The 24,775-nt window shown below is 43.2% G+C and overlaps 1 protein-coding gene across 1 annotated transcript in view; it reads right to left on the bottom strand.

The window, feature by feature from the left end:
- The window catches only part of erfl3 (Ets2 repressor factor like 3), a 43,879-nt gene extending 19,362 nt beyond the window's left edge, over positions 1 to 24,517 (bottom strand). Inside the window, exon 1 of the mRNA XM_068735340.1 lies at positions 23,883 to 24,517. Coding sequence (XP_068591441.1) covers positions 23,883 to 23,904 — 22 coding nt within the window. The 5' untranslated portion in view covers positions 23,905 to 24,517. The remainder of the gene's footprint in view (positions 1 to 23,882) is intronic.
- Positions 24,518 to 24,775: the final 258 nt, after the last annotated feature.

Raw genomic sequence — 24,775 nt, forward strand, 5'->3', positions numbered from 1 at the left:
AACCTAAAACATTTTAGTTGACGATTTGCTGCTTTTCTTTAATATATATATATGATGGTATATGATATCCAGTGGAGTTTATGACACACAGGCAACACGGTACATGTCCCTGCTGCCAATTTCCGATATTCAACAACAACAGTTGGTTGCTGTGATACACCAAAAGATGTAGCAACACACCAGGAAAGGAGAGTAAGAAGACGGCTGCTAGTGAGCAAACATGGATGTAAACAATGCAAGCTTTGCAAATGTTTTGCGAGGAGAGAAATGTATACACACAATGCATTTGGGAGAGAAACAGTGTTTGTATACAGAAAGCCCCACAGGGTGCCTTTGACTAAGTAACTTTGTGTTTTTGGACTGTTGGATGAATACAACAAGGACTTTGATAATCTATTTGACTCAGACGCATGGCTGACTGGGCCTGAAGTGCCAAGGAGGGCGAGAGCTGATGGGAAGGAGGCAGAGACAGACGGGCAGTCAGACAAAGTAGTGGAGTGAGAAAAGAGATGAGGAGGAGAGATTCCCACTCAGCAGCAACTCAGCTGACAAGCCCGTGCCAAACTAACAGTGGAGTTGCAGACTCAGGATTTTTATGCAGGGCCTCTGAACAGCCATTAGCGGCAGTTGGCTAGCACCGTGCTACTTTAACCCAACTCAGCTTTAGCGTGGATGTGGGAAACGACCGGTGCAAGTGTGTGTGTGTGTGTGTGTGTGTGTGTGTGCGTGTGTGTGTGTGTGTGTGTGAAGGGGGTGAGGTCACTGTCGGCTCTTAGAGTCTGTAAAAAGTGCTAGAACTTGAGAGAGTCTGTATTTGCCTGTAGCGCATTCGTACGCAAGTACACACACAGCCTCGTCTTTGTCACAGCCGCCTGGATAAGTGAAACTGCCTGAAGCGCCGAGCTCGGGGAAGAGAGGAGACAGAAACACAAGACCGGGAGGTGGAGGGGAGGGATGGAGGGATGATAAAAAGACTTGGAGGGTGAGACAGAGAAAGTAAGAGTGAAAGGAGGGAGAGAAAAGAGGAGGAGGGGTAATCAGAGCCTGTACGCCTCAATCCCAAAGTGTCTGGATTCTTCCCACCAAGTCCATTAAAGATTCATTAGGCCAATACTCGAGGAAGACGAGAGAGTGAGACACACACAGAGAAAGACAGGAGGACACAGGAGAGTGACAGAGAAGTTAGGGAACACAAGGATGGGAAAGGTGAATCATTTGGAACTTTTAACTCGAAATGTATTTCTTAAAAATACTATGTCTGATGATTGTTGAACAGCAGAGGTATAGATGGGGCTGCAACTAACACTGATTAATATTGATTTTATATGGATTAACCTGCTAATTATTTTCTCAATGAACCTATTTATTGTCTGGTCTACAAACTGTCAGAAAATAGTGAAATGTGTTCATCACAATTGCCCGAGAACTAAAGATGATGTCTTGTTCAATATTCAACTTTATATCAAAGCAAACAAGCAAATTTGGACATTTGACGGACTGGAAGCAGGAAAATGGCATTTTTAAAACAAAATTGTATTACACATATCAAATATGAAATAATGAAAAAAGATGCGGTAGAATTTTCTGTAAATCCACTCATTGTTTCAGTTTGTGGTTTCATAATATCAATTGGTGCAGTCGACTAAAATCTGGATTTTATATTTACTTTATTGTTACTTTATTGTATTGACTTGTTGCCACTCAAGAAGAATCAGATGTTTAAAGCGGCCACCAGTGGAAATGTCTGGTGGAGATGCAGATTAGAAGAATAGGAAAACTGTTGACTGTTTCTAGTTTCTGTTTGAACTTCACGGTGGTTTCATTTAAATTACTCAGAACTCGAGTTACATGATGATAAATAAGTAAACAAGTTGTTTGGTTAGTTACACAAGCTTGTGATCAGCTTTATTGTAACATGCAGATTGTAGATTTTACTGGTTTGGAAAACATATCTAAGAGAAATGAGTTGTTAATAATCCAGATGGAGAATATATTCCCTGAAAGGAATTGTTCTTATAGGAGCCAAGAGCATTCATGACCCTTACCTAACCTAACTACCTGGGGGGTGGGGGTGGGGGGGTTAAACAAACATGACACAGAAATATATGTAAGTCTAAGAGGCCGCTCAACTATTCTTCGAGGTCACCCACAGTCTACATGTTCTATAGGCTCTTCCTCACATATGTAGCAGCAGAGAGAAAGAGAGGAGCTAGAAGGAAGAGAGTGCTTTGTGGCCTTGGAGGGGCCAAAAATAGCACCCCACACACACACACACACACACACACACACACACACACACACACACACACACACACACACACACACACACACACACACACACACACACACACACGTTATTGTTCAACAGTGTGAGAGGACACACAACATGGATGGGGAGAAGAGGGAAAGTACAGAAGGGCTGAAGGAGGAAGAGGAGGAGGAGATGACGGAACAAGTGGGGCAGGGAATGAGAAGGACATGACGTAAGACTTTGTCTCTCTTCCTCTCTCTCTGTAAAGGTTGTCCTCCAGTGAACACACCAGACGTCTTTTCCAGGAAATTGTAGCTGGAGGAGCAAAAAAAAAGGCAAAAGAAAAGCCAGAGCGTCCATCGGGATCCTCTCTTCCCGAACAAGCTCCAAATGTGAATTCCAAATCTAGTCTCATGCTCGACTGATAGACTGTACACTTGTTAGGTCAATCAATGCAGCAGCAGTAAAGGAAATATAAGCATCTGCCTGCCTGAATCAATAAAGTTATTGCTTGCTCGGAAACATTTGCCACGTGTTTTGTAAAATAGATCGAAATGTGCAGAACAACCAGGGACTATTAAGATTGAAAAGTTTAACGGTCCAACTGTTAGGTAAAACTAAATCTGTGAATATTTGATCACATTGTGGTCGCCTGGTTTTGAAAGCGGTGGTGCCGGCTTGATTTAAGGCTGTGAGGACCCAAGTGGTATCTGACTAAAAAGGACAACACACTATATAGCAACATGTACACTAAACAGGCTGTTCTTCACCTGGGAGCTCACACACACACACACACACACACACACACACACACACACACACACACACACACACACACACACACACACGCACACGCACACGCACACGCACACGCATCCAGCTTTTTCACACGGGAACTGGAAGTTTAAAAGAGCAAAAGTCCCAAATGCATGTAGGACGAGCACCATGTGAACAAAACAAAACACAAAAACTGTCCACGCACAAACAGGCATAAAGCCCTGAGGCACCTGATGTGCTCCCAGGTGGGCTGTGGACAACTGGACTCTTCTCTGTGTAATCATGCTCATAAACACGTCTGGTGGGAGAGTGAGAGAGTGTGTGTGTGTGTGTGTGTGTGTGTGTGTGTGTGTGTGTGATCCCCAGAGTGTGTTAAGAACAGCAGAATAATATTGTGTCAGTGAGAGAAGAGTCCTGCAGCTATCTCTCAGGGCGCCGTTAGGTATATTTACTCTCACCAAAGTGACGCACTGCTCCCAGGACATTCACCCTTCTCCTTAGACACAACACACACACACACACACACACACACACACACACACACACACACACACACACACACACACACACACACTTACATTTTTTCATTAGTTGACAACAAACTACACTGGCTGATCAGGATTTGACAGTGTGAGAGCCTAATGGCAGCTTTATACACAGAGAATAGCTAGTGTAATTGTCTCTGTATTAAATAACAGTTGTGTTATAAACACTGGGTAGTTTCCTCTTCTGGTGACAATGATGGTTAACATTTTATGGGATGTTAAATGTCTCAACACAAGTTTTCACCTCTTTTGCTGTAGCATTTACAACAAATGTCTCCACTGCACATTGTTTTTTGGGGATGTGTGCGAATAATTGAAATTTGGCTCCGTAGAGACATTGCAAATCATCTTGTTAAGTTTGACCTTTACATAAAAATGTAAAAAAGTTAGCTTGCCACACCAATATTGAAACATGGCTTTAAATAGTGAGGGAAGTGGCTCTATGTCTTTGGATTTAAGATGAAATATGTGGTCCTTTTTTCCCATGATTCTCTTCAAAAGTTACTTTTAGGGAAAAGCTGTTCAGATGTAACACGACCACGCTACAGGCCACAGGCGCCGCGCTTCTCTTTCGCTCCGTCGGCCCACCTCACACGCTGCTGTTAATGTACTTCTACAGCCAACAGCTTGGCAGTGAGCTGCCAGTTGACGCTTCACCTCTGGTTCAACAACACACTGCCGACACTCACCACTGCCAGGAAGAGTGTGTTCGACTGTGTGCACACACCTCAGTGTGTAGGGACGCATATATATATATATATATATATATATATATATATATATATATATATATATATATATATATATATATATATATATATATATATATATATATATATATAAACATTATGTAAATATCTTTATGATGTGTGTTGTTGAAAACAATTATAACTCACAAAAGTCAAGCTTAAACGATGACTCCATCAAGCAATTAGTAAATCGACTGAATATGATCATTTCAGGTTAATTTTCCAAAATGCCAAATATTTTCTGGTTCCAGCTTTTCAAATGTGACAGTTTGATGGGAAACTAATATATTTGGGTTTTTGGACTGCTGGAGGAATAACAAATAAAGAGGTCAACGCGGGAGTTAAATATGGGCAAATTTGACCATTTCCTGTTATTATTTAGACTAACGTGTGATTGAAAAGTTGAAAAAACAACCAAGTTATTCAGCAATAATACAAAGAATTGTTAGCTGCAGCCCTATTATGTTTTTCCCCCTGACGTATGGTTTTTTGATAACATATATTGATAGCAGTATGTGACCATGGAGCATGTAGCTGTGATCACCAACACTGCGCAGTTGGACTATCACTAGTGTGTTTGTCAGGTCTGTGGGTCAAAGGGTGACTTCGCCACACAGGCGTAAATTAGATGTGGCATAATCAAACCATATATATCTGTCAGGTGTGCATGTGTGAGTGAGAGATAGGTGGCACTTTTGGGAGGTGGTTTCCTGGAATGTGGTACTAGAGCGGGACAGGATGTTAGCGACTGTTATGCACCACAACAACAGATCTGTTTCCTGTGTGTCTGTGTGTGTGTGTCCATGCGTGTCATTTCAGATATACGTAGAAAATCTGGCAAGAATCAAAACCAAAACAGGCGATACAGAGAGAACATTAAACACAGCTCGCTCAGTCTACTAAGAAATAGTTATTATTTCTACTCAAGAGATTGTTCTTTCTTTCTGTCTGTCTTTCAATCAAATGAGCATGCACTCAGACCATGTGCAACTAGTCACTCCAGTGTGCACGTGACAGAAGAGCCAGAATCTCTAAACATAAACGACAGCAACACACACGGAGCTCAGACGTGACGAAAAGACACAAAGAACCAGAAAAACAAGTCCACAACAGCTTCAGACTCAAACACCCTGTGTGAGCATATTTATCTGTGTGTGTGTGTGTGTGTCAGTGCTGACTCAGTGCGTGAATGATTTTGTAATTCAGCCTTCACAACGCAAACTCTCTCTCTCTCTCTCTCTCTCTCTCTCTCTCTCTCTCTCTCTCTCTCTCTCTCTCTCTCTCTCTCTCTCTCTCTCTCTCTCTCTCTCTCTCTCTCTCTCTCTCTCTCTCTCTCTCTCTCTCTCTCTCTCTCTCTCTCTCTCTCTCTCTCTCTCTCTCTCTCTCGCTGTCTCCTAGCAACCAGACACTTAAGGCCTAAAAATAACACCCCAGAAAACGAACAGAACAAAAAAATAAAGCATAAACGGCAATTAATCCTTTCAAGCCGGGAACACAGACTCAAACAGAACCAGGTAGAGCAGGGCTGGAGCAAGCGAGCGGGAGAGATGGAGAGAGAAAGGAGTGGGAGGCAACAGGTAGTCGTCAGGAGACAGAGTGTGTGTGTGTGTGTGTGTGTGTGTGTGTGTGTGTGTGTGTGTGTGTGTGTGTGTTGTGTGTACACATGTGCCCACTAGCCTTGGCTGGGAACAAGACAGAACTTTTCCAACCCTCTCCAAAAAGCAAGGGCTGCTCAAGGCAAACAAGGCTCCGGTGTTCAGCAGAGTTTAAAGAGAATAACATGCTGCCTTTTATTGTGATTTTTATTCCACTCCTCTTCCCACAAACATTATGAAAGAAACAATGTTATGAAACAATGTAAAAAAGACAACTGAGTCATGAGTGCGCACACACACGCGTACACAGAGGCAGGCTGTCTCGGGTCTGAAGCAGACACATTCCACAGTGGATTAACTTTTTGGAGACGCATGATGGCGAGTGAGAGACGAAGCAGCGAGACACCTGATCTCTACACCAGACGTCTTACAGTGGAGGAGGAGTTCTTCTGTTAAAAAGCTGATCAGGGCTGTGCTGTGTATCTTTAGGCCGGTCTGCTGTTGTATACGGTGGTTTCTGGCTTTTTCACTTGAAATATATTTAAATCCTTCCCAAAAACCCAATAGTCAGAGAGATAAACCTCAGTCTCTATACTACACATTTGATTTTGACTTGTGGTATGTGTCAATACTAGGGTTTGCAACTAATGACCATTTTCATTTTTCATATTTCATCTGTTGTTCGGGCTCTAAAATAGCATAAATTAGTGAAAAGGTCCCCAGAGCCAGATGTAGCAGATTCAATTGGTTATATTAGGCTGAGGCATAACTTCTGAGCACATCTGGGACCAGCATTATTCTGTATTTATATTAATCATACACCTAATGGAGATGCTTACCTATATGCTGGTGCTTATTTATATTAGATCATGATATTATTTACTGCTCTGTCCACTCTGGTTGAATGGTCCTGAGGCAATGGCATAATTGTATTTATTAACAAATGATTAATTGCTAATAACTAAAACCATATTTATGTTAAATCTTTTAACAAAATATTTATGTCATTCAATAAAGTACTTATTCTTATTTTCCAATGTCCACACTGAGTGGAGCGTTAATGTGTGTACCAATACACGATAACTTAAAATTAAAAGCAATTGTCTAGTTATGGGAGAGTTTGTGTTCAACCTTTCCCACTGAAGACAAAAGCCAGATGTTCGTTGGTGTTGTGGGTTGTGTAGTGGGGAAGAGGTTTTAGGGACACTAAGCATGTAACCCATGACATGGTCTGTCAATATGTTGCCTTTACATGCAAACTGCAGAGCAAGAGAAGGCTTATAGTATTCAAATTCCCTCTTTCGGTAGTGTGGCAAGCACTGCTGCATCTAAAAATGTTTGTTTTTTGACTGACTGAACAAAGCAATACATTCATTGCAATGACACATAATGTGGCCTTGATTTCTAAATTAATGCAAACGGATGTCTCCATTTAGACTAAAAAGCTTGGTACTCATCCACTGTCTTTTTGTCAGTTTGTTTTCGAGTCGGTTTACAGCGGCGTACCTGAAATGTAGCTCCTGGTGATGATTTATTAATGGACCTTATACACAGACAGCCCAGTCATATTCTTGTTAACCACTAATGCAAAGACGAGAGTACAAATATTTCAATATTTCAACTTGAGCAAGACATTTGTGTGACTCAAAAGTGTCTCAAAAGCCTAGACTGTGTAAGGTATATACAATAATGTTGCTGCAGTATTTATGCCTAGATGACGTTATGGAGCAGTTACAATGTTAGCTCGTCTTGCACTTATCGATCCAAACTCCATTCAGAAAACAAGCATTTTAGAAGTTGTATGCTTGTTGTCTTGCGGACAGACCCGACAAAACAGGAATTCAGATTTTTTAGGAATCTGCATCAGTTTGCTGCTATTTCGGCATCCATTTTTGTATCAGTTTATTACAATGAAATGGCAGCAAAATGTGTTTATTTTGGGTTCATACCGCTGTAGTAAATCAACCAACACGCGGCCTGCTAGATACAGAGAATACAGCTTGAGAACAATATTCCTTTTTGACACATTTGGCCTTCCCTACGGCCCTAAAGCTTTCACTATCTTTTACTAAAATAAATGCCTACATAAAGCTATATTTAGCCCCAATAATTCCCTTTCTCCTCTTAACTATGTGTGCATGCAGAAAGCTTTTTATATTTTACTCTTCCGAACAGAAAAAAACCCTTCAATTCATTTTATATGTTACTTGTTCTGCTGGACTTACCTTTTAAATCCTGAATGCACAACAGTGTGTGAGTGTGTGTGTGTGTGTGTGTGTTTGTGTGCGCCTCTTGTTATGAGCTGCGTGCTGTTGTTCAGACTAGAGGTGAGAGTGGAATAGGTGGCTGGCTCTGGGGAGTCGTGTTTTTCTCCGGTATACTGCTCTGATGCTGCCAACTGTGCTGATGATGCCGGCTTTGCATTCACACGGTATTTGCACTTGAGTGGTACGATACAAACATAAGACACACACACGCAGCTACCCAGCGTGTTTTCTGAAGAAAGTGGAGGCGACTATCAGAAAAGCTACACGAACAAAAATGTACAGCGACCGTGCTCGTATGCAGAAAAACAACATAAAAGTATCACTTGTTGACCGAGCGAACGCGCTCCCATCCGACACATGTGAGCATCGGGGGAGACATAAGCCTAACTTATTCTAAACGGGCCCTCGGGTGATGAGTGAACAGGGGACATCGGCAGCTTGCCAACCGGCATTGTTGTCCTTAACACCTTGCTGCTGCTTGGGGGAGAGCAGTTTTGGAACCGTGTACAACATACAGCTTCCAAAGTGCTAATTGATGGGTAATTAAGAAGAAATTAAAGATGGGCAGCAGCATTGCATCATGGTGAGAGAAACTGACTGAAGCTAATAGCTCTGCTTTGCTGCTTCAAACTATTACCTCTGATGCTCCTTAATGTATTAAATGTATTTCACACCGGTCTGCAGCAATACTTAACAGTGTATTACGCACTAATAAAAGCACATTTTATGTATCAGGCGGTGGTAGACTTTGCATCTTAAGTGGTTCCTGTGCGTCAGCAACGTGTGTGAACAGCACCAAAAATACACACAACTCCACTAAGTCCCATCAACCTATTCCTTCCTCCACTTCTCGGCCATTTCTCCACTCATGCCCCATCCCGCCCTTACCCCTCCTGTTTGTGCGTCCAACCCTGTGCGCTTTCCTGCCATTCTTCTATCTCAGCTAATTTTAGATGAAGGGAAAAAGCTCTGTCCACATCTGCTAGTCATTCTTTAGGAGGTTTTTGTGTGTGTGTGTGTGTGTGTGTGTGTGTGTGTGTGTGGGATTGAGAGGAAGAAAACTGGGAAAAGGTCAAAAAGGGAGAGAGAAGAAATGAGAAGCAGAGGAATGAGTGTTGAAAAAAGAAATAAAAAGGCATACGGTACAAAAGAAGCAGGGTAAAGACAGGGTCACTGTCACAACCAGAACAAACGTTCATCATGACTGATATACAGTCATTTAGATTTCAAGTGATTCTTCTACATTTACTTGACAGTGGTGAACCACAAGAGCAACAAACTGCCTTCACAAGTAAAGAGAATGCGGGGAAAAAAAGAAAGCTAAAGACCATAATTTGGCTCAATTTGCCCCCGAAAAAGCAGAGACAAATGTGAAGGCAGAGTGCTTGGAAACGGTGCTCTCTTTAATGATCGTAAATCATCCAAATGGGACTCATTTGTAGTTTGAAACAAAAGGAAGAGGGAGAACCAACAACCTGTGGTTTTGACATGCTGGCCACAGGAGAGGTCAACGCTCAAAAGTAAAACAATGTTTCAACAGTGCTTTAAATATTTTCTTCATAAGAATTGAAACCAAAATGTACCTTTCCATTATAATCACAAAAATAATTGTAATTTTTTTAATAATAATAATTTATTTTATTAAGATGAATTTTTAGTGTATTTTTCACCAACACTGACTACGTGACAGCTTAGTTCTTAGCTTCGGTAACTGGCTCATATTCCCGGCACATAAAAACCTGCATGAGTGGCGTTTTCAGTGGCGGATTCAGTGAATTCAACATTCATCATTCTGTCGTGTTGATTGTAAAAAAGATCAGGTTCACGTCTGTGGAAGGCTAGATGTGTCCGCTGTAATACGTGGGCCCATACAAAGACTTGTATTGTCTTCAGTAGAGTGGGGAGACACGGTCATCTTTTGTCCTAAGTGGACAGAGCCAATCGCAAGAAACACACACACACACACACACACACACACACGCACACACAGGATCCTGGCAAACACCACAGTGCAGGACAGTGGGCTGTGAGGGGGACTCAGAGGGCAGAGCACAGCGTGTTTATGTGTTTGTGTTTATCCTGTCGTCGTAAACAGGGACAAGAGACACATGCAGTGTCACCGCCTGTCACTACTTTTCTCCTACCGTTCTCACCCGTTCTCCCATCAAGCCCCTTTTCCTGTGCCCTTGCTCTCGTCTTGTGCCCCGCTTTCGCCTCCTCTAACACCCCCCCACTTGGTCAGCTTGTTAAGCGTGTCTCCTAAAGCTGATTAAGTAGTGTTGATCGGCCTTACGTAACATTCACCTCGCACAGACGTTGCTGCCAGCCAGCATACGGTCTTTGTGCCTCTGTGTGTATGAGAGGAATCAGAGAGGGAAAAATTTGCTTCAATGAACATTGCTCAGCGTGGAGTATTTGCAGTTGCAAGACACACGCGCACACACACACACACACACACACGCCTGTGAATGTATTATGGTGACACTGTGTCTTCATGGATTGGAGCCAGGTCAGCGCGTGTTCCCACTGATATGAGCACATTTGGCCACAATGGTGGAATGTGCACATCATCGTTTCCCAAGGTGTGTGTGTGTGTGTGTGTGTGTGTGTGTGTGTGTGTGTGTGTGTGTGTGTGCGTGTGTGTGTGTGTGCGTGCTCCTACTGCAGGCTGTGTAGATAATCACTGCTTATCCCCTAGTTAGCATGGGGCTGCCAAGAGAGACCACGCACCTTCAACACTGCAGCAGGGGGTGAGACACGCACGCCAGCACACACACTTTACATGATAGAAGGCATTAACGATGAAATATCTTCTTTTTTTTTTACACACACATAACACCGTGTTGGTGCTGACTGTAAACAAAGCCATGCTCCAGATCTCAATAATTGGTGGAATGATTGAGTTAACGAAGCAGCGCACACGGGCAGGTTAGAAAGGTCGACTCGCTCGGCTCCTCTTTGCTCCTCTCCTGGTTTGCTCTGGCGCTCGGCCTCGTGGGAGAGATTAGAATCCTCAGCTGGAGCAAATAAAGCTGGACGTTATACAAGAACCCAGGAGAGAGAGAGGAGGAGAGAGGGGGGGGGGGGGGGGGGGGGGGGAGAGAGAGAGAGAGAGAGAGAGAGAAAAAGAAAGAGAGAGAGAGAGACTGATGATGATGTAACATGAGAGGGCAAAATACTGAAATGAAGAACAAGGGAGAAAGAGAAGAAGAGATACAGAGGTGTGTGATGGGAGACCTTGAAGAAGTTGACCATACAAAAAGTCAGCTGCTGTAGGTACCTTGCTGTACTATATGGTGCCAGTCATGCATCTCACACAGAAAGCTAGACCACACGATTTAAGGTTAATCTCGTGTTGTATATCTTAAAATTAATAAAAATAAAATGAATATTCGGTCAGTAAAAAAGGTTGTGGCGAGTGTGGTGTTGGGCAAATGCACTGTTACTCTGATCTACTGCCCTGTTGCCCCATCAGTAAATTAAGCAATTGTTGTTCCCTTTGGTAACACAATGGAATTAACTAGCGAGCCACAATGAACAGATACTCACGACACCAAACCATCCGACATCAAGTTGTGTGGGAGTAATTTGGTTTCAACACCATAGATGGAGAAATCCTAAAACTAACATGTAGTCTACAATGTGTTTGAATTAATGTTAGAGCTGAAACAACTAATTTAGAAAAATAGTAGGCAACTATTTTGATAGTCACTTAATCGTTTGTTATTTTTTCAGCAAACATTGTGCAAACATTCCCTGGTTCGAGAGCTTCTTCTTTTCCCAAATGAAAAACTTGTTTTTGCTTTTCTTTTGTTTTATATCATGACAAAGTCATGACAAAGTTCATATTGGACTGTGGGAATTTGTTTTATAGACAAAAGGATAAATCTATAAATAAAAAGGAGTAATCATCAAATTAATCAATAATGAAAATCAGTAAATAATTGTTATTTTGTTAATTGTTACAACTCCATGTAGACTATATTCATCTCTATTATCATATTGTGTGCTACATGCTTTTACTTGTGATTTTCCTCTCCACACATTTGGTTTGTTAGATGTTGCTGTTGGCATATCATGCAAATAAAGTGAAAAACAAAAATAACAGGTGTCATGAGACAAAAAGAGAATTCAGACAAGGAAGGAAGGAAGTGAAAAGTGATGCGGAAGTAAAGTCAACAGTGATAAAACACTGACTGGCAGAGAGAGAGAGAGAGAGAGAGAGAGAGAGAGAGAGAGAGAGAGAGAGAGAGAGAGAGATGAACTTTCTCCCCTCCGTCAGTATACTGCTTGGTGCTGTTATGCAAGAGCTGAGTGTACACACACCGATTACCTCTGCTCAGTGGAAGTAATAACATGAGGCATGTGTGTGTGTTTGTGTGGGTGGGTACATGTGTGTGAACATACAACGGTGCTACATCTCGGTTACACTTCACACACAAAGACGTGAACACATATTATACAGACTGACGGCATACATTCAAAACTATTGTCCCGATTGAAAAGGGCTCAGATCATCCATCCGAGGTGTAAAGTAGCACGGGGGGGTTCCCCATGAAGTGAGAGCTGCACCGGCTTCCAGTTACACCTCCACAAAACCCATTTGATGACACACACATGGTAGAATAGATCACATGGTACAATAGATCAGACTCATTCACAATGCCCTCTTAAGGAGGAAGTACTTCAATTACCGTCAATTCAATTCATCTATATTGTGTTGTCTTAGCTAAAATATGCTGCCGATGTCTATCTGAGTTTTGATTGGATAACAATCGTGGAAAATGAAATAATCTCCGTCAATGTGAACATGAGGCGTTAACATTTTTTTCTGCATTTCCCTTCCCCTTATTTCGTAATGCTACTTCTGCATATTAACCAGATCACTAAATTTGGTACATAAAGTATATATTGACCATTTGTATATCAGTTACTCATCACGTGTTACTTTGGATTTTCGGAGAGAACTGTTTTTCCCGAGTGCGATACGGTAATGGAGGAAGAGTTTTAAATAGTTTGATGTATGTGTTTGGGAAGTACTGGATAAACGAGACTTGGATTATACTGCACAAGTTGTGGGAGAGTCTGGAAGCAGATTTAAAAAAAATACTTTTGCAGTCGTTAAACCAAGCCTCCATTTACTTTAATTCACCAAGCAAAAAATGTCCTCTAAAACACCAAGACGCACTGGAAAAATTGGGCATTGGACCTCTTTCCACGGCAGGAATTTTATTTCTAATAATGAAATTCAACTAAACCAAACATCGGCCACCGCGGATGAAAGCATGATTGTGGCAAAAAATGTGACTTATTGCCCAACCCTAAACTACACAGAGAAACAAGCTTACACATTCACATGGCTGACATCAATGAGTCACACGCACGCACACACACACACACACACACACACAGATCCCACGTTCCCACACACACCTCTGCACTCTGCCTCCTCTCACAACTAACCTAAGGGAGAAAGTGTACCTTTTGCACACAACCCGGCTAATACTTGGGCCAGACGAACACAATAACCCGACTAACACGACACCCACACACAAAACCAGCGAGGACACTAGCTGGGGGCCAGCTGGAGAGAGAGAGAGAGAGAGAGAGAGAGAGAGAGAGAGAGAGAGAGAGAGAGAGAGAGAGAGAGAGAGAGAGAGCGAGAGAGAGCTGTGGATAAGAATGTGTGTGTGATGTTAGATGCATGTGTAAGAGAGACACTACAAAGACCCTAGTGTATATTAGTGTGTGCACGGGCTAAAGTAATTCACTAATATCACATTCACAACACTTCTTCTTTTTCAGGACTCTTTCAGTAGCCTGCAGTCAACAACGTAATCATTTGATTGACATATTTTGGCAGGCAAGAGATGCCGCACTTAGGACTTGTTTCCAAGGGAACACGTATACAAAAGTATTAATATTTACCACAGCTGCATATGCTGACAGTTAAAAACACACACAGTATGTCACAGTATGTGATGTCTGACCATACATCCACAACGGATTCCTTGCTCAGGATTTACGTTTCCGTGTCTTTAAGTGTTTTTAAATGTCATTGAGTATGTGATGTATCCTGTACCCTTATATATTGCTGCATTGGACAATTTGCCTTCCATTTAACTGGATTTAAAAGCCTTCTTGTCCTTCACTTCTCTTTTGTCCACTTCCTCTTCCTCCATCATATTTCCCCTCATGCTTTGCAAATCCCTCCACTAGCCTTGATCCATTCTTCCCTGCTTTCCTTTCCTTTCCCCCTCTCACCCTGTGACTGGTCAGGGGATCCAGCTCACTGTTCTCTTCATCAAACGCTCTAATCCCCTAAAACAACAATCACTGTGTGTGTGTGTGTGTGTGTGTGTGTGTGTGTGTGTGTGTGTGTGTGTAGCCACCCGAATGTAACTGCCTGGTTGTTATGTAATTTCATTGGGCCACATCTGATGCTAAAAATGGACACGGATAAAACTATTGTGACCGAGGGCAGGGCTACTGTACAGAGGCACTGGAGCACAGACACATGCACACATGCACACACAGACAGCGGGGGCTGGGCAAGCTGCTTAACCCTGATGTCATGAACCAAGGATGCAAATTGTAAAAAAAATAACACAACAATTAATAACCCACAACTAACGCTCTTTAACATGGCAAAACACCACGACACAACAGTTAGTGACACATAAACAATTTGTAACACTAATAATTGTACATTTATAAAATGACACCGCCTATCGGCATGCTGGGTACAGCTCGCTAGCTTTTGGATATTTTGGTTAGACACATATGTAACGCTGAGTACCGTGTAATATGTGCGGTATTTGTGATAAATGTACGTTGGTACATAGAGGGTGATAAGAAGCTGTACAGGAGGGGCTTAGGACCCAGGGGAATGTAGGTGAAGGAAACAGGAAGTGACAGAAGATACGCCACACAAACAGCTGTTCACCGTTCGCTGGCCGGCCGGTTCTTGTCCGCTTAATAATTAAACGCGCGATAAAATAGTTTTGGCGTTAATTAATTAATGCGTTAATGCAAAAAAATATACTGTGATATACCGTGAAACCGGTATAATCTTACAAAATACCGTGATACACATTTTTGGTCATACCGCCAAGCACTAAGTCCTGTTAGTATTCAATAGTAGTAAACCATTAAAAGGCTTCTGAAGATACAAAATGCATCTTTCCTCAAATTAAATCTTGAAACATGGGCTATTTTTTGCAGCGCGATAACTAATCAAAGGATTAAAGTGAGCATTGGTAAGTGAATTACTTCTCAATCTCCAGCATGAATGATTTACTCAAACTTCAGCAAATAACCCAAAACGATTGATAACGGATCCCAACTATATAAATAAGTGTGTTGAAGATATAATCTAAATTTGATCCCATGCAATAACAAGTCTGGGTCAAAACACTGAGGCAACTGGGATGACCAGACAAAAAAAATAAAGCTACATCAAATAGGATATGGGATATGTTTGGGTCAAGGCACTAAAAGACTGGAGAGTGGTATAGCACATACTCTAAGACGGGCTGGCCAACTCACTTAGGGACAATCTGCTAAGGAAATAAGTGATGAGATGAGCATATTCCAAATATGTGTGTGTGTGTGTGTGTGTGTGTGTGTGTGTGTGTGTGTGTGTGTGTGTTTGCAAGGAGGAGGATATGCTATATGATGTGCAGCACTGATGGCCGGCTTTGCCATTAAAGTTTCATCGCTCTGCTTTCCTATAAATACCTTTCCAATGATCCAATGCATTATTCAGTTTCTCTCAGGCCAGCACTCTCTCTCTCTCTCTCTCACACACACACACACACACACACACACACACACACACACACACACACACACACACACACACACGGAGAGCAACACACAGGCACACACCTGGAGAGCAAAGAAAAAAGCCGGTGTCCTGGAGGAAGGAAGTCTTATGAACATTTAAGAGGACGATGGCCAGCGGGCAAAAATAGAGTCAGATGTTTGTCCTGCTGTGAGTGCAATCCACCGCACTTTATTCTGCCCATGACCACACATCTTGGAAGGAGCCCAAGGCTGTGTGTGTGTGTGTGTGTGTGTGTGTGTGTGTGTGTGTATATAGACACATGTACGAACATGCACTCAGGCCAGCTTGCACTTGATACCTTGAGGTCTAGTCTGACTTTCAGCTTACATTATTTTGAATTTTCAGGTCGACTCCGGGGACGTCAACACCAGCCACCACCTACTGCTGCTGATACATCGTTCACAGTTACTTACAGCTTTCTATACTCTTTGAGCCATGCGAGCAGACGACCATGCTGTGTCTGGTCATCGAGTCAGGCTGGCTGGTAAATCAGGGTGTCCAGTGAGAGAAAGAGAGACGGGGGTCGGGTGACATGAAGCACATGAAGCAGGAGAGACGAGGAAAGAGGAGGAGGAGGCTAATGGAAGAGGAGCTGCCACTGGGGTATTAGTCCATGGATTGGTGACACAGAAATGATAGTGAGAGGGTGGAGAGGATGATGGGATGGGGAGGGTCAATCGATGCTTAAAAAGGTTTCACTCCCCTACAGGGACATGTGCATCTGTGTGTGCACAATCAAACTGTTCCAAATAAAAACACCATCTCTCTCTCTCTCTCTCTCACACACACACACACACACACACACACACACACACACACACACAATAGGACGGCTCCATCTGGCTCAAAAGTCAGAACTCTTGTAAAAGAGCAGCATTCAGCAGCAGGCCTGTGATTCCAATGAGAGGTATATTATATATTAGCAGAGGATGTCCTCTTTTCACTTATATCTTTCTCTCACACACACACACACACACACACACACACACACACACACACACACACACACACACACACACACACACACACACACACACACACACACACACACACACACACCGGGCAGAGTCTAGTCGTTATTTTGCACAATATGCCTGTGCACAGAGCTGCTAGCTTGCCAACAAGGTGGTGTTAACTTTCATACAAAAGTTGTAAGTTTACAATGCCTAAAAGTACACAGAATCAATAATTTCAATGAGAACCATTTTGGACAGTTTGTTCCCAGATAGACACACTCTTTTCTTTACCTCTGACACGGCGTTTCCACTTAAAGCCCCGCCTCTCAAATGCACATAACTTTCCCACCCATATACACAGGCTGTGGTGAGTTGGCTCAAAGTTCAAAATGAGCTCTTACGTACAAAGGAGAACAGGTCTGAACATGGTAGGAGGGAGGGAGGGAAACAAGGTAGGTGGAGAGAGAGAGAGAGAGAGAGAGAGAGAGAGAGACTGGTTGAAAAGAAAACTCCAAACGTGATCTCGCATTCCTTACACGGGGTGGAGGGAAGGAGAGCAGGAGGTGAAGAAAAAAAAGAGGGAGGATTGGGTGAAGTGAGAGGGGGGGTGACAAGAGAGAAAGTTTAACTTGGCGCCAGACGGCGTTTCAATACCCGACAGCCAACCCACACAGACGCTCGCACACAAAATATCGACACTATGCAAGTGGCACAGAAGTCCTTTTGGTGACTTCCCATCGTCCCGAAATTAGATCAGATATTTGCCCTCCACCCCCCCACTCCCTGGGTCCAGCACAGAAGCAGATTCCCAGATAAAAATAGCCGGAGGAACTATTCAAACACTGCTGCCTTTCTGCAGGGAGTGTCTGCTGACTTCACTGGACTTAAGGGGTTAGAGAGAGGTTAGGAACTCCACTCACCACCTACCTGAACCAGAAGGCCCGGGACAGCGGGACGGCCTGATCTCTGTCACACCACACTTAACAGACACACACACACGAGCACTTCAAATTACAGTGAACAAGCGGTAATTCCTCTTTTCTAACAATCAACAAGGAGAAAATATGACATAACTGCAAGTTTAAAAAAAATGTTCGCTCTTTCAGACTGCTACTGAATAGGTGTCCATTCAGTTTAATTCAGAATACATAAAAGATCTCGTCCTTTTGGTTCTGATCCAGCCCGGAATGTACATTATGCAGCCACACTGATCCCAACGGTAAAGACGCCTCAGCATGACCAGTATTATTGGGGTTAATCTAAGAACATTAGGCGTATAGATTACAACACACGGGCCAAATCCCACCATTGGCAAAAATGGTCGGTGTTAGGTACAGCGGCATCAGCAGAGGATTACGAGAAACTACTGTGTGAGTGTGTGTGTCGAGCCAGTCCAGGTAGTTGGGCTGTAGTGTGGTTTAGAGGTGGTGCAATGGGGAAGGGTTGAAGGAAGAGTTAGCTTCATGACTGACTGACTGACTGACTGACTAAGTGCCATCTTACACCCTGATTATACTCCAACCAGCAGAGAGGTGACACTCCAGGCTCTAACCTAAAGGACAGGTCATTATATTGTGAGGATTCAAGATAAAACCCCTCATCTGGAAGGATCAGAGTAATAGAGTTACCTGATCTTCACATGTGTGTGTGTGCGGGTACATATCATCAGACTCGGGATCAGTTTCAATGGCGCCGCCACAACCAGAAAAGCTGTTATACACACCCACATGCAGCAACATACACACTTTGTTCACAAGGGATACCTTTGCACAGCTGCCCACCCAGAAATACCCTGTCTCCATCATATACACACTTGATATTCTTCTACAGAAAAACATGCCATTCTGCGCCTCGCTCTGAGTCACCTCTACAACAATGCAGCTCTGTAAACTCCCCATATTAAATTACAATACACATGCATGCGCAAACACAAACAGCTGCTGAACAGCGCAGGTCAATCCATGCACACCAACACACCCTACTGCATTCTCAACATGAAGTTTGATACCCATTTGAAAAAAGACATTCTGTGTGTGTGTGTGTGTGTGTGTGTGTGTGTGTGTGTGTGTGTGTGTGTGTGTGTATGGAAGAATGTGGGAGCATTTTGAAGCTGCTAGTTTTAATTTAAAATCTTCTTCTCATTTCTTAAAATAATAGGAGTTATTTTGAATGCATTTTTCCAATCAGTTTTATTCATATTGTGCTTAGGAGGTATTAAAACTGTTATATAATGTATATGAATGTATGCATGCCTTTGCAAGTCACTTAGTGCATTCAGGAAAGGCTTGCAGAGATAGTAACTGTTGTGTTTTCCCCTCATGTGTAATGCAACACAGCCGGCAACTATTAACCTTCTAAGCAGGAATGTGGGAGGTCCAAGAATTCCAATAAAAAGCAGCAGTGTGTGTGTGTGTGTGTGTGTGTGTGTGTGTGTGTGTGTGTGTGTGTGTGTGTGTGTTAGTCAAAGTGTTACAGTTATCTGTCAACAGTCCCCCCCCATCCAGACATGCAGACCCACCCCATTACCAATAACCAAAACAGTCAATATGGGGTCATGTTGTGGCTACAACCAATGGCATCGCAGTAAAACTAGGCTCAACTCACATCACACACACACACACACACACACACACACACACACACACACACACACACACACACACACACACACACACATTTAGTTATGCTGTTATGTTATCCACGTTAAAAAGAAAGTGCATTTTAAATGGAGCTCTTTGGTGTCAAACATCACAATCATGCAGCTGATCAAACAGGTCTGAGAGGACAATAATCCATAGAATTCAATGGCCACATTTGAGGTTAATGTGTGGGACCCTAAGGCGGGGGGGACGGGGGACAAGCCACTAACAGTGCTGGACAGTGGTCAGAAGCACCACGGGTAATGCTGCCCTGTTGGCTGTGGTCTCTCTCTGGTCTCCCTGGTCAAGGGCGGCACAGGACTAATGGTGGGGGGGTCCATTAGTGTCGACTGGCTGAGCACATTGTTCCCTTTGGACACATTCCTGGCTAAATACAGACATTTCCACAACTGAAGGCCACCTCCACCAGAAGTCATTTGTCAACTTCAAGCATCGCAGACGACCATATCAAAAACTTTTATGAAGAACTGTTGTGATGAGGAAAAGTGGGCCATGCTGCCTCTGCAATGGGAATGCTCATTTTGTCTGTCAGAAAATCAATCGTTAAAACGTTACTACCTAATAAGTATTATCACAGTGTAAATATTGAGTGCTGCATTAAGATTTTAGCCTACCGTTTGCCAAGCAAATATATTTTTGGCTTAATAGCTTTAGCAGTATTCCAAATAGCTGATATGTTCACAACAGCAATCAAAGTGGATTTTTTGGCACATATCTCAATTTGCCAGTTTTTTTATGGAGCAGATACCCAGTTCTGCTGTGGAACATCATCTAGTTTAGGCTTAAAGCGTGTTGCCTGAGTCACAGTCTCATAAACCAGGCTGTAAAACTGTATTGGGATAATGAGAGGTGGTGGTTTTTGCCGTGGTCAGCACTGCGAGGGACTTTTCACAGATAAGGCTAATCATGGCGCTTATCATCACAGCGCTTGTGTGTTGAGATTGAAAAGCATATGCTTTGCAATCGCACACATAAACCCACACAGGGAAAAGGTGAAATTTTACCCTCTCAATTTCTCGCTCACAAGCCACCCTTTTGTCTCCTGCCCTGCCACATCATAAGGCAGGACTGTGTGTGAAACTTTGAGCGTGTGTGTGTGTGTGTGTGTGTGTGTGTGTGTGTGTGTGTGTGTCCAGAATAAATGATAAAATGGCTCTAGAGCACGTCAATCACTCCGGGGAAGCAGTACAAAACAATCATCATTAAACTCCGTTGTTGAATGACTGATGAAAAATAGACTGGGATGTCCACATTTACCTCACTCTTTCTTTCACTCTCCCTCACACACACACACACACACACACACACACACACACACACACACACACACACACACACACATGCGTTTCACACGCATGCGTTTCACACGCATACAGAAGTGCGGTCTCTTCACTGGTCAAAGGCACCACCAAACTATGAGCTACTCCGCACCATTATGAGTACAATGAGAGGTCCCTGGCCCCACAAGTCCACACACAATTGGCCCCAAGGCCTGCCCCACTCCCACCATTGTCCCACACTCCACACACACATACACACAATGGCCACTCCAGAGCCAGGGGTCCCACTATGCAATTCCATCACACAAAGACACACACCAGTCCTTATCCCCTAAGAGAGAGAAAAGAATGACAGCGGTGGGCAGGAGAGAAAAATTGTAGCGCTTGGGGAGGGATGGAAGAAAACGGGTGCAACTCAAAGTAAAGTACAAAGTGTGTGTGGCAGGAGTGTAGATAAAATAGTATAGTGGGAGGGATGTACAGTAGGCAAGTTAATATTGTAAATGTATGTCCTTATCACTAGAGCTTAATCAATCATTAGCACAGCCTTTGAAGTAAATGAAAATGTGGATGTATGACAGTTAAAGTCTAATACTGCACTCGACCAGCTCCCTATACTTTACCCCTAACATGTACCCCAAACTACACCAAAACCTAACAAAGACCAGGTAAACAGCAGTGATTCAATAGAAAGAAGATAAAATGATTTCTTCCCAACGCCCACAAAACCAACACCAATCTAGCTGCAACAACAGATGCAGCTATAGCCCCACCATTTCCTGCTTCATCATATCAATTCTCTTATCTCAGCAGAAATCCTATCATCTATCCAGACTAATGAAGTGACCGTGGAAAAACAGAAGTGCACGGGAAGTGTCCGGTGATGGAGAGAAATGAGGTAAGCTGCGTACAGAGGCGGCTTACCGTGTGGGACATAATCCTACATCATGAAACATACCAGGAAGGGATGATTACATTCTTTATCCTACATATACATCGAGGCTCTGTTATCTCTCTTCTGCATTCAAGGAAATATATTAACTTCAAAATGATGAGATCTACACAAGTTAAAGGTTAAATCTTGCGTCTTAAATGCAACTGCAGACACAGCAGGAGATCAGGTCCGCGGATTAACCGGCTCCATAATTCAGCTATTTAAAGGTGCCGTTATAGAATCAGATTTGTTGTTGGATAATGAGTTGTTTACCAACAAGTGCTGAAAGGATTAATCAATTAGTTATTCAACAGAGAATTTCATTATGATGACTGATAAATAGTTTGACAAAACTTAACTTAAACAGACACAATCTTTGCTGGTTCCAATTTCTTAAATGTTTCATTGTCTTAAATTAAAGTATACTGTATACAAGTATTATCCAGTATATCTTAGGATTTTAAACTGTCACCTTGGGGTGAAGGAAATTCTGAAGTGGATTTTTCACTGTATTTTGACTTATTACTGAACAAACGATTGATCAATAAAGTCATCAGAAATTGTTTTTGCAGCCCTAATCATTATAAATTAAGAACTTTTGAGTTTCATGGCAAAATGAATATAAAAAAACTAAATCAAGACTCAGAGTCCCTATCAACAAAGTTAAATAAGACTGGTAGGACAGCAGCACACCAATCACACTATAGTAGGTCCAGTTAATGTTCTTTATCTTTACTCAATAGATGACAAACACAACCAACCTACTACACAAACACACCGACAGCATTACATCAAACCCATAACCTAAAGCACAATCAATTTTTAGTGTCCTCCGCTGAAGGGCTGAAGCGATCTGCTGCCACACAAACGCTGAGTTCCTTGTAATAAAGGGCTACTTGTGGTGGGACGTGGTGTGATGTCATGGCAGCCTCCTCAGGGCTGCTTGCAAGGAGTGTGTGTGTGTGTGTGTGTGTGTGTGTGTGTGTGTGTGTGTGTGTGTGTGTGTGTGTGTGTGTGTGTGTGCAGGAATGTGGAGGGTTGAGGGGCTGAGGCTGGGTGCAGCGGGAGTCAGGAGGGGACAGGGTGGGGGATGGGAGGGGAACGTCCCAAGTGGAAAAAGGGTCCCACACAGTTTGTCTGTCACTCACATTTCCCGATGCCAAATGCTCACCAGTAACTACTGAGGAAGTCATCCCAGTGTTCCCACAGGAAAAAACTATCAAATATGTATATTTTGTTTTACACACAGGAGCCATAGACAACAAATGATTGTTATACTTTCAGATGTTATCTGGGTCCCTTGAGATTAAAGTAAAAATCATTTAGTTTCTGCAACAGGGCTCATGTCAGGCAGTTTAGAAACTGATAACTCAAATTATAGCACATCCACTTCCTCTTTTTTTAAAGAGAAAAGTGCATCGGCTTCATGAGAAGGGAGCAAGAACAAACTTATGCAAGCATTTCAGGAATTAAGACTGTAAAACACACACACACATACAGACCTCAGCTGACTACTGGAAATCCCCCTCTCACTTCAATATGCTGACAGGACAAGTACCTGACAAATGTTTGCTGAGTTACTGAGTTAATATCAGAGTATAACTAGATTAAATCACCCCCAACACCTCCACCAGGAGTGGAAGAGTCTCCGTAACGTATCAACACGTCCACGTCTCTCTTTCTCACTCACTCGGTCCTTCTAGGATTCAGTCAGTTCTCTGAAAGGTGGTGGATGGTGAAATTAGGGTTATCAGTGTGACACAGAGGATGTCGCTGTAACAAGTATACAGTAGTTTAACCACTTCCTCTTGAACAAGGAGTACAGTACTAAACATGCACCAGATTTCTGTATCTTATCTAACGTTGGAGCACAAACCACGGACCATTGCACTGATCCGAGAGAGAACAGACAAAATCAACAGGTTTGTTTTGGCTTGTTCCTTAATCAGCGATACAGTTACGGCAAGTAAACAAGAGAGACAATGGTGGAAATACACAGCGAGAGTCACGAGAACTTACCATTGTCTCCAGGTGTTTTCATGTCTTCTGCTTTAACGTGAGCTACTTAGCTTAAAGTTTTGCTAAACAGGATGAATTCCGCAAAAAGTTGCGTGTGGAAAGAAAAAAAGTCAGTGTCTCGGCCTCTTCCTCCCGATGTGGAAAACTAGGTGAAGATACGCTGCAAACTTTACTAGCTGTGTGCTTCAGCGGCTCTCTGCTCTCGGGTCCGTTTCACCGACCACACCGACCGTGCTTTCCACTGAGCCGAGCGGTCGAGACCGCGCTGCTGGTCCGGAGCTTTTCGTCCCGTAACCACCAAATCTGCTCTCAAGTTGCAGCAGAACACGAGCCACCGTCCCGACTCGACTCCAGCGCGAAAAAGGCTTTTTTCTTCTTCTTTTTCTTCTTTCTTTTTTAACAAGTTATTTCGCTAACTGTCCCGGTCGCTGTTTACTCCGTCTCAACCGCATCCTCGTCACTGTTTGACATCTTCTCCGCCACAAAAAAAGCTTTGTTCTTTTGACAAGAAATGACCGTTAAAGAGGAACCTCTCTCTTTTCTTTACAGAGTTTTTTTTTTAAGTCCTCCACTCTCTCGCGCACCATTCACTGCTACTCTCTCTCCTCCCCCCCGTACGTCTCTCCGTCCTCGCGGTGTCGTGTTTCGTTCGCTCTCTTCTGAACAGGGCCCGCCCACTCTGACGGGAGAGAAAGGGGGGGAGGGGGGGGGGCTAAAGTGGCGAGTCACGCCCACTCACCACGAGCCGGGGGCCTGGGCTAGCGTCATTGCAGCACGCGGCGTTGCTTGGAGACCGCTGCCACAGCGCGCTGCTGCCGTGGTGACATCACATCCGAATCCTACGATTCGAGAGAGGCGCGACGGTGGCTCACGGTGTCCATTTGCGTCAATCG

Source organism: Cebidichthys violaceus, unplaced genomic scaffold (assembly GCF_023349555.1).
Source record: "Cebidichthys violaceus isolate CVI_PGR_0920_01 unplaced genomic scaffold, fCebVio1.0.p SCAF_7, whole genome shotgun sequence".
NCBI lineage: Eukaryota > Metazoa > Chordata > Actinopteri > Perciformes > Stichaeidae > Cebidichthys > Cebidichthys violaceus.